We start from the raw sequence: 10,730 nt of genomic DNA, 5'->3' as shown, positions 1-10,730 counted from the left end.
ATGGAATAACAACCAATGGAATAACAACCAAATGGAATAACAACCAAATGGAATAACAACCAATGGAATAACAACCAAATGGAATAACAACCAAATGGAATAACAACCAATGGAATAACAACCAATGGAATAACAACCAATGGAATAACAACCAAATGATTAATGTTACAACCACATTGTCTGACCGTCTCCAATCTATCAGTATGGTAGGAGATAACAGTTTGTATAAACTCACAGGAAGACGGAGTTAAAGGAACATAAATTAGGTTACTCACAATCACCATAATGACTAGCAGCAGAGTGGAGAGGAGGTGTTTCCCTCTGTCTAAACTGGCAACCAAGGGGTTAAAGTCTGTTCCATAAACTCTCCCGTGCTTCAAGAATCCCCTGGAAGCTTCTTGTGCAGGCTTTAAATACTGATTTGACAGATCACATTTTACACACAGCCTGCCACTGAGAAAATAGCCTACTACTACTAGCCCATAGCTTGCACTGCCTCCTCACACTTTACCACAGCTACCAGCTAGGGAACACACCACAGACACACCACAGCACAGACACACTTTACCACAGCTACCAGCTAGGGACCACAGCACAGCACAGACACACAGACACACAGACACACTTTACCACAGCTACCAGCTAGGAAACACACCACAACATAGACACACTTTACCACAGCTACCAGCTAGGGAACACACCACAACACACCACAGCACAGACACACAGACACGATGGGAACTGTGAGAGTGTTATTCTTCTCCGTTATACTGTCACCGTGTCTCTCCTTGACTGGGAAACACTTTAACCAGGATGCAACGCTCCGACTGGAACAACAGGATGTGCTGTTCGATAGAGAAGGTTATCTGGAAGCAACGAGGTCTAAGGTAAGATGTATTTTTTATATCAGTTTTCTGTTCCAGTATTGAAAATAATGACAAGAGTTTGCAAAGCTGTCATCAAGGCAAAGGGGGGGCTACTTTGAAGAATCTTAAACATAAAACATATTTTGATTTGTTTAAACACTTTTTGTTGGTTACTACATGATTCCATATGTGTTATTTCATAGTCATAGTTTTGATGTCTTCACTATTATTCTACAATGTATAAAATAGTAAAAAAAAAAAAAACCTGGAATGAGTATGTGTGTCCAAACTTTTGACTGGTACTGTGTATATATATATATATATATATATGTATATATTTATACTATGTAATTAGAGGCAAATAATGACATAACCAGCTGCTTGTTTTATACTCTGAAAACTAATAATCTACTTTCCTTTTGAACATTCAATTTTATGTTGTATGCAAACGTTGTTTTATTCATGCATTAGTAAACAATGCCTCATCAATAACAACTGGTCCATATTATTACGTCAGTAGCAAATCAAACCAGAGCCATTGGCCTCAGTCCCACTTCACTGTAAACAGTCCGACTTGGATGGACGCAGCATATGGCCCAGTCTAATTTCTCTCTCCCCTAGTCTAATTCCTGCTGGGGGAATCTGTGCCATCAGGGACTGATTGAAAGCGGTTGGCTGGGCTGTCTGTCCAGAGCTCCAGACTCAGTCCAGACTTAGTCCAGACTCATAGTGATTGTGATTAGTCAGCACAGCAGGGGCAGGGCTGCTGGCTACAGGAGGTTCCACTGCTCTAGAACAATGGAGGTTCCACTGCTCTAGTAGAATGGAGGTTCCACTGCTCTAGTAGAATGGAGGTTCCACTGCTCTAGTAGAATGGAGGTTCCACTGCTCTAGTAGAATGGAGGTTCCACTGCTCTAGTAGAATGGAGGTTCCACTGCTCTAGTAGAATGGAGGTTCCACTGCTCTAGTAGAATGGAGGTTCCACTGCTCTAGTAGAATGGAGGTTCCACTGCTCTAGTAGAATGGAGGTTCCACTGCTCTAGTAGAATGGAGGTTCCACTGCTCAAGTAGAATGGAGGTTCCACTGCTCTAGTAGAATGGAGGTTCCACTGCTCTAGTAGAATGGAGGTTCCACTGCTCTAGTAGAATGGAGGTTCCACTGCTCTAGTAGAATGGAGGTTCCACTGCTCTAGTAGAACGGAGGTTCCACTGCTCTAGTAGAATGGAGGTTCCACTGCTCTAGTAGAATGGAGGTTCCACTGCTCAAGTAGAATGGAGGTTCCACTGCTCTAGTAGAACGGAGGTTCCACTGCTCTAGTAGAATGGGGGTTCCACTGCTCTAGTAGAATGGAGGTTCCACTGCTCAAGTAGAATGGAGGTTCTACTACTCAAGTAGAATGGAGGTTCTACTGCTCTAGTAGAATGGAGGTTCCACTGCTCTAGTAGAATGGAGGTTCCACTGCTCAAGTAGAATGGAGTTTCTACTGCTCAAGTAGAATGGAGGTTCTACTGCTCTAGTAGAATGGAGGTTCCACTGCTCTAGTAGAATGGAGGTTCCACTGCTCTAGTAGAATGGAGGTTCCACTGCTCTAGTAGAACGGAGGTTCCACTGCTCTAGTAGAATGGGGGTTCCACTGCTCTAGTAGAATGGAGGTTCCACTGCTCAAGTAGAATGGAGGTTCTACTACTCAAGTAGAATGGAGGTTCTACTGCTCTAGTAGAATGGAGGTTCCACTGCTCTAGTAGAATGGAGGTTCCACTGCTCAAGTAGAATGGAGTTTCTACTGCTCAAGTAGAATGGAGGTTCTACTGCTCTAGTAGAATGGAGGTTCCACTGCTCTAGTAGAATGGAGGTTCCACTGCTCTAGTAGAATGGAGGTTCTACTGCTCTAGTAGAATGGAGGTTCCACTGCTCTAGTAGAATGGAGGTTCCACTGCTCAAGTAGAATGGAGGTTCTACTGCTCTAGTAGAATGGAGGTTCCACTGCTCTAGTAGAATGGAGGTTCCACTGCTCTAGTAGAACAGAGGTTCCACTGCTCTAGTAGAATGGAGGTTCCACTGCTCTAGTTATTGATATGAGTCATGAAGTCATAACATCAGATTTTAAACCTAACCCTAACACTGCAAGCCCTAATACCTAACCCTAACCTTAAAGCAAAGATTCACCCATATGATGCAAACTCATCATATCATACGCATTATATTGGCTGCTTGAACAGAGAATATCTCAGATAAACATGAAATGACCTCGGGAATCGATATAACATCATTCAGAAATGCACAAAAAACTATACTCAAAATGGGTGAATCGTTCCTTTAAATGAATTAAGACCAAAAAAAGCACATTTTAGTTTTCATGAATGTTTACAATATAGACAATTTTACTTAGCAGCTGTCCCATCGAGCAGAAAGCGCTGAGTTCTGCCTCTAGGGCTCATGGCAATCAGGTTGTTTCCAGTCTGCTCCTTTCTAAACAACAGGCCTTTCCAAACAACAGGCCTGTTTTAGCTGCCAAGGGGCCAGGATTCAGGGCTCACTCAGCAAACAGGTAACATTCCTATAACTTTGGGGTAACATTCCAATGGAGTCCAAATTTAGTTTGGTTGCTGCGGGAGTCTCCAACTGAGTTGAGGTATGAAGCAGTGAACCCCTTATCCAAACAGCAGTCCTGTCTCTGAAGCCAAGGGGCCCTGCTTCTCCCCTTGCTAAGAGGCCAGCGCTCAATACTCACCCAGCAAACAGTTAACGTTCCTATAATGTTAGGTTATGTTGGGGTAAGGTACTGTAGGTAACCAATGGAGTCCCAATGGAGCAGAAGCAGTCTAGGAACTCACAGCAGCCCTGGACTGACAGCCAAGAAAACAGTGAACGTTTCTACAACGTTAGGCAACTTTCTTACAACATTAGGCAACACTCTAATGGAGTCCCAATGGAGCAGAACTGAGATTCCAGTCTGGAGAACTCCCGTCCAAACAGTTGCCAAGGGGCCCTCCTCCTGCCAAGTGGCCAAAAAAAGCTCAGGGCTTGAATGTTCCATGGACGTTAGGTAGGCTTAAATTCCAAGGCTCATACCTGGTTCTGAAGCCAAAGAAGGGGCCAAAGCTCAGGGCTCACCCAGAACACAGTTAACATTCCTACAATGTTTAGGTAACATTAAAAAGTGAGCATAACTGAGGTTTCTGTCTGGAGAACTCCAAACAGCACCCCTGGTCCAGATGCCAGGAGGTCATGGCTCAGGTTCCTGTCTGGAAAACTCCCATCCAAACAGCTCCCCTGGTTCAGATACCAGGAGGTCATGGCTCAGGTTCCTGTCTGGAAAACTCCCATCCAAACAGATCCCCTGGTCCAGATGCCAGGAGGTCATGGCTCAGGTTCCTGTCTGGAAAACTCCCATCCAAACAGCTCCCCTGGTCCAGATGCCAGGAGGTCATGGCTCAGGGACTGGAGGACTGGGGGAGTAGTTATTTTACCAGACCAGGCAAGTGAACACCTAGACAGAAACAAGTCGTGACTGCTGTGCTCTGCTGGGTTAGGCTCCACACCAGTTCACAATCAGTGGCTAAATAGTTCAAGGTGAACAGCTACAGTGCCTTGCAAAAGTATTCATCCCCCTTGGCATTTTTCTTATTTTGATGCATTACAACCTGTAATTTAAATTGATTTTTATTTAGATTTCAAGTAATGGACATACACAAAATAGTCCAAATTGGTTAAGTGAAATGAAAAAAAGAACTTAAAAAAAATATTACAATTAAAAATGGAAAAGTGGTGCGTGCATATGTATAAACACTCTTTGCTATGAATCACCTAAATAAGATCTGGTGCAACCAATTACCTTCAGAAGTCACATAATTATTTAGATTGCACACAGGTGGATTTTATTTAAGTGTCACATGATCTGTCACATGATCTCAGTATATATACACCTGTTCTGAAAGGCTCCAGAGTCTGCAACACCACCAAGCAAGGGGCACCACCAAGCAAGCGGCACCATGAAGACCAAGGAGCTCTCCAAACAGGTCAGGGACAAAGTTGTGGAGAAGGACAGATCAGGGTTGGGTTATAAAAAAATATCAGAAACTTTGAACATTCCACGGAGCACCATTAAATCCATTATTATAAAATGGAAAGAATATGGCACCACAACAAACCTGCCAAGAGAGTGCCGCCCACCAAAACTCACGGACCAGGCAAGGAGGGCATTAATCAGAGAGGCAACAAAGAGACCAAAGATAAGCCTGAAGGAGCTGCAAAGCTCCACAGAGGAGATTGGATTATCTGTCCATAGGACCACTTTAAGCCGTACGCTACACAGAGCTGGGCTTTACGGAAGAGTGGCCAGAAAAAAGCCAATGCTCAATGAAAAAAATAAGCAAAGTGGGATGTGCCAAGCTTATAGAGACATACCCCAAGAGACTTGCAGCTGTATTTTTCTTCAAAAAGGTGGCTCTACAAAGTATTGACTTTGGGGGGTTGAGTAGTTAAACACGCTGAAATGTTCTGTTTTCTTTTGTCTTATTTCTTGTTTGTTTCACAATTAAAAATTATTTTGCATCTTCAAAGTTGTAGGAATGTTGTGTAAATCTATTTTAATTCCAGGTTGTAATGTATCAAAATAGGAAAAATGCCAAGGGGAATGAATACTTTCTCAAGCCACTGTATGGGTAAGAGAGTCTGGACTGCTGTAATGCTGCAACTGAAATGCCCAGCAATGGATTAATAGAGACTTCTGGAATAAGAATATAAACAGCTTTTAGTTAGTTTAACTAAAAGAAGTGAAGAGTGTACACTCCTGAAAGACACCGAAGTCAAACAAAAGCTGAAAGTTGATGTTTCTGCCAGATGGGTTGAGAAGCTGGAAGATCACAGTACATCTGTGCTCTCCAAAATACAACAACAAACGATGACAGAAACAGTCAGATCTTCAGGGATGCAGTTGCAGTTTGACCAACTGACCATATGACCAACTGACCGTATGACCATCTGACCATATGACCATCTGACCATATGACCATCTGACCATATGACCATCTGACCATATGACCAACTGACCATATGACCATCTGACCATATGGCCATCTGACCACCTGACCATCTGACCACCTGACCATCTGACCACCATCTGACCAACTGACCATCTGACCAACTGACCATCTGACCACCAACTGACCAACTGACCACCATCTGACCAACTGACCACCTGACCAACTGACCAACTGACCACCATCTGACCATCTGACCAACTGACCAACTGACCAACTGACCATCTGACTATCTGACCAACTGACCATCTGACTATCTGACCAACTGACCAACTGACCATCTGACCAACTGGCCATATGACCGTATGACCAACTGACCATATGACCGTATGACCAACTGACCATATGACCATCTGACCGTCTGATCACCTGACCGTCTGACCATCTGACCACCTGACCGTATGACCAACTGACCAACTGACCAACTGACCATCTGACTATCTGACCAACTGACCATCTGACTATCTGACCAACTGACCAACTGACCATCTGACTATCTGACCATCTGACCAACTGACCAACTGACCATCTGACCAACTGACCACCAACTGACCATCTGACCAACTGACCAACTGACCAACTGACCATCTGACCAACTGACCATCTGACCAACTGACCAACTGACTATCTGTCCAACTGACCATCTGACCAACTGACCATCTGACCACCAACTGACCGTCTGACCATCTGACCAACTGACCGTATGAACTGAGAGGTTGTGTGCACCGTATGTCAAAATTACAGTAACATCCCGAAAATTCCCAGGTTTTACAGAAATCCCGGTTGAACGATGTCCGAAATCAGGAGGGATTAGGATATCCGCGATTGTTGACTTCAGAAAAAGGAGGACCGAGCACGCCCAATTCACATCGACGGGGGTGTAGTGGAGCACGTTGAGAGTTTCAAGTTCCTTGGTGCTCACATCACCAACAAAATATCATGGTCCAAACACACCAAGACAGTCATGAAGAGGCCACGACAATGCCTATTCCCCCTCAGGAGACTGAAAAGATTTGGCATGGGTCCTCAGATCCTCAAAAGGTTCTACAGCTGCACCATCAAGAGCATCCTGACTGGTTGCATCACTGCCTGGTGTGGCAACTGCTCGGCCTCTGACCGCAAGGCACAAAGGAGGGTAGTGTGTACGGCCCAGTACATCACTGGGGTCAAACCTTCTGCCATCCAGGACCTATATACCAGGCGGTGTCAGAGGAAAGCCCAAAAAATTTCCAAGGACTCTACCCCTACCTAGTCATAGACTGTTCTCTCTGCTACCGAACGGCAAGCGGTACCAGAGTGCCAAGTCTAGGACCAAAAGGCTCCTTAACAGCTTCTACCCCCAAGCCATGAGACTGTTGAACAGTTTATCAAATGGCTACCCGGACTATTTGTATTGTCCCCCCCTCCCCATTTTTACGCTGCTGCTACTCTCTGTTTATTACCCATTGTCACTTCACCCCTACCTACATTTACATATTACCTCGACGAACCTGTACCCCTCCACATTGACTCTGTACCGTAACACCCTGTATATAGCCTCCACATTGACTCTGTACCGTAACACCCTGTATATAGCCTCCACATTGACTCTGTACCATAACACCCTGTATATAGCCTCCACATTGACTCTGTACTGTAACACCCTGTATATAGCCTCCACATTGACTCTGTACCGGTACCCCCTGTATATAGCCTCCACATTGACTCTGTACTGTAACACCCTGTATATAGCCTCCACATTGACTCTGTACCGGTACCCCCTGTATATAGCCTCCACATTGACTCTGTACCGGTACCCCCTGTATATAGCCTCCACCTTGACTCTGTACCGTAACACCCTGTATATAGCCTCCACATTGACTCTGTACCGTAACACCCTGTATATAGCCTCCACATTGACTCTGTACCATAACACCCTGTATATAGCCTCCACATTGACTCTGTACCGGTACCCCCTGTATATAGCCTCCACATTGACTCTGTACCGGTACCCCCTGTATATAGCTTCCACATTGACTCTGTACCGTAACACCCTGTATATAGCCTCCACATTGACTCTGTACCGGTACCCCCTGTATATAGTCTCCACATTGACTCTGTACCGGTACCCCCTGTATATAGCTTCCACATTGACTCTGTACCGGTACCCCCTGTATATAGCTTCCACATTGACTCTGTACCGGTACCCCCTGTATATAGCCTCCACATTGACTCTGTACCGTAACACCCTGTATATAGCCTCCACGTTGTCTCTGTACCGGTACCCCCTGTATATAGCCTCCACATTGACTCTGTACCGTAACACCCTGTATATAGCCTCCACATTGTTATTTTATTCTTACTCCATAATTATTTGTTATATTTCAATATTTTTTTCTTCATAAATCGGATTCGTTGGTTAAGTGCTGAGCAGGTCTGTTCCCATCCAGAGAGAGGTAGCAGGTCTGTTCCCATCCAGAGAGAGGTAGCAGGTCTGTTCCCATCCAGAGAGAGGTAGCAGGTCTGTTCCCATCCAGAGAGAGGTAGCAGGTCTGTTCCCATCCAGAGAGAGGTAACAGGTCTGTTCCCATCCAGAGAGAGGTAACAGGTCTGTTCCCATCCAGAGAGAGGTAGCAGGTCTGTTCCCATCCAGAGAGAGGTAGCAGGTCTGTTCCCATCCAGAGAGAGGTAGCAGGTCTGTTCCCATCCAGAGAGAGGTAGCAGGTCTGTTCCCATCCAGAGAGAGGTAGCAGGTCTGTTCCCATCCAGAGAGAGGTAGCAGGTCTGTTCCCATCCAGAGAGAGGTAGCAGGTCTGTTCCCATCCAGAGAGAGGTAACAGGTCTGTTCCCATCCAGAGAGAGGTAACAGGTCTGTTCCCATCCAGAGAGAGGTAACAGGTCTGTTCCCATCCAGAGAGAGGTAGCAGGTCTGTTCCCATCCAGAGAGAGGTAGCAGGTCTGTTCCCATCCAGAGAGAGGTAACAGGTCTGTTCCCATCCAGAGAGAGGTAACAGGTCTGTTCCCATCCAGAGAGAGGTAGCAGGTCTGTTCCCATCCAGAGAGAAGTAGCAGGTCTGTTCCCATCCAGAGAGAGGTAGCAGGTCTGTTCCCATCCAGAGAGAGGTAGCAGGTCTGTTCCCATCCAGAGAGAGGTAGCAGGTCTGTTCCCATCCAGAGAGAGGTAGCAGGTCTGTTCCCATCCAGAGAGAGGTAGCAGGTCTGTTCCCATCCAGAGAGAGGTAACAGGTCTGTTCCCATCCAGAGAGAGGTAGCAGGTCTGTTCCCATCCAGAGAGAGGTAGCAGGTCTGTTCCCATCCAGAGAGAGGTAGTAGGTCTGTTCCCATCCAGAGAGAGGTAGCAGGTCTGTTCCCATCCAGAGAGAGGTAACAGGTCTGTTCCCATCCAGAGAGAGGTAGCAGGTCTGTTCCCATCCAGAGAGAGGTAGTAGGTCTGTTCCCATCCAGAGAGAGGTAGCAGGTCTGTTCCCATCCAGAGAGAGGTAGCAGGTCTGTTCCCATCCAGAGAGAGGTAGCAGGTCTGTTCCCATCCAGAGAGAGGTAACAGGTCTGTTCCCATCCAGAGAGAGGTAGCAGGTCTGTTCCCATCCAGAGAGAGGTAGCAGGTCTGTTCCCATCCAGAGAGAGGTAGTAGGTCTGTTCCCATCCAGAGAGAGGTAGCAGGTCTGTTCCCATCCAGAGAGAGGTAACAGGTCTGTTCCCATCCAGAGAGAGGTAGCAGGTCTGTTCCCATCCAGAGAGAGGTAGCAGGTCTGTTCCCATCCAGAGAGAGGTAGTAGGTCTGTTCCCATCCAGAGAGAGGTAGCAGGTCTGTTCCCATCCAGAGAGAGGTAGTAGGTCTGTTCCCATCCAGAGAGAGGTAACAGGTCTGTTCCCATCCAGAGAGAGGTAACAGGTCTGTTCCCATCCAGAGAGAGGTAACAGGTCTGTTCCCATCCAGAGAGAGGTAACAGGTCTGTTCCCATCCAGAGAGAGGTAACAGGTCTGTTCCCATCCAGAGAGAGGTAGCAGGTCTGTTCCCATCCAGAGAGAGGTAGCAGGTCTGTTCCCATCCAGAGAGAGGTAACAGGTCTGTTCCCATCCAGAGAGAGGTAACAGGTCTGTTCCCATCCAGAGAGAGGTAACAGGTCTGTTCCCATCCAGAGAGAGGTAGCAGGTCTGTTCCCATCCAGAGAGAGGTAGCAGGTCTGTTCCCATCCAGAGAGAGGTAACAGGTCTGTTCCCATCCAGAGAGAGGTAGCAGGTCTGTTCCCATCCAGAGAGAGGTAACAGGTCTGTTCCCATCCAGAGAGAGGTAGCAGGTCTGTTCCCATCCAGAGAGAGGTAGCAGGTCTGTTCCCATCCAGAGAGAGGTAGTAGGTCTGTTCCCATCCAGAGAGAGGTAGCAGGTCTGTTCCCATCCAGAGAGAGGTAGCAGGTCTGTTCCCATCCAGAGAGAGGTAGCAGGTCTGTTCCCATCCAGAGAGAGGTAGCAGGTCTGTTCCCATCCAGAGAGAGGTAGTAGGTCTGTTCCCATCCAGAGAGAGGTAGCAGGTCTGTTCCCATCCAGAGAGAGGTAGTAGGTCTGTTCCCATCCAGAGAGAGGTAACAGGTCTGTTCCCATCCAGAGAGAGGTAGCAGGTCTGTTCCCATCCAGAGAGAGGTAACAGGTCTGTTCCCATCCAGAGAGAGGTAACAGGTCTGTTCCCATCCAGAGAGAGGTAACAGGTCTGTTCCCATCCAGAGAGAGGTAGCAGGTCTGTTCCCATCCAGAGAGAGGTAGCAGGTCTGTTCCCATCCAGAGAGAGGTAACAGGTCTGTTCCCATCCAGAGAGAGGTAACAG

General features: G+C 46.7%; 1 protein-coding gene across 1 annotated transcript in view; it reads left to right on the top strand.

The window, feature by feature from the left end:
• Positions 1–437: 437 nt before the first annotated feature.
• The window catches only part of LOC120058258 (mimecan-like), a 16,587-nt gene continuing 6,294 nt past the window's right edge, over positions 438–10,730 (top strand). Inside the window, exon 1 of the mRNA XM_039006792.1 lies at positions 438–887. Coding sequence (XP_038862720.1) covers positions 735–887 — 153 coding nt within the window. The 5' untranslated portion in view covers positions 438–734. The remainder of the gene's footprint in view (positions 888–10,730) is intronic.

Source organism: Salvelinus namaycush, chromosome 2 (assembly GCF_016432855.1).
Source record: "Salvelinus namaycush isolate Seneca chromosome 2, SaNama_1.0, whole genome shotgun sequence".
Lineage (NCBI taxonomy): Eukaryota > Metazoa > Chordata > Actinopteri > Salmoniformes > Salmonidae > Salvelinus > Salvelinus namaycush.
This window is presented reverse-complemented; position numbering and strand designations above follow the sequence as displayed.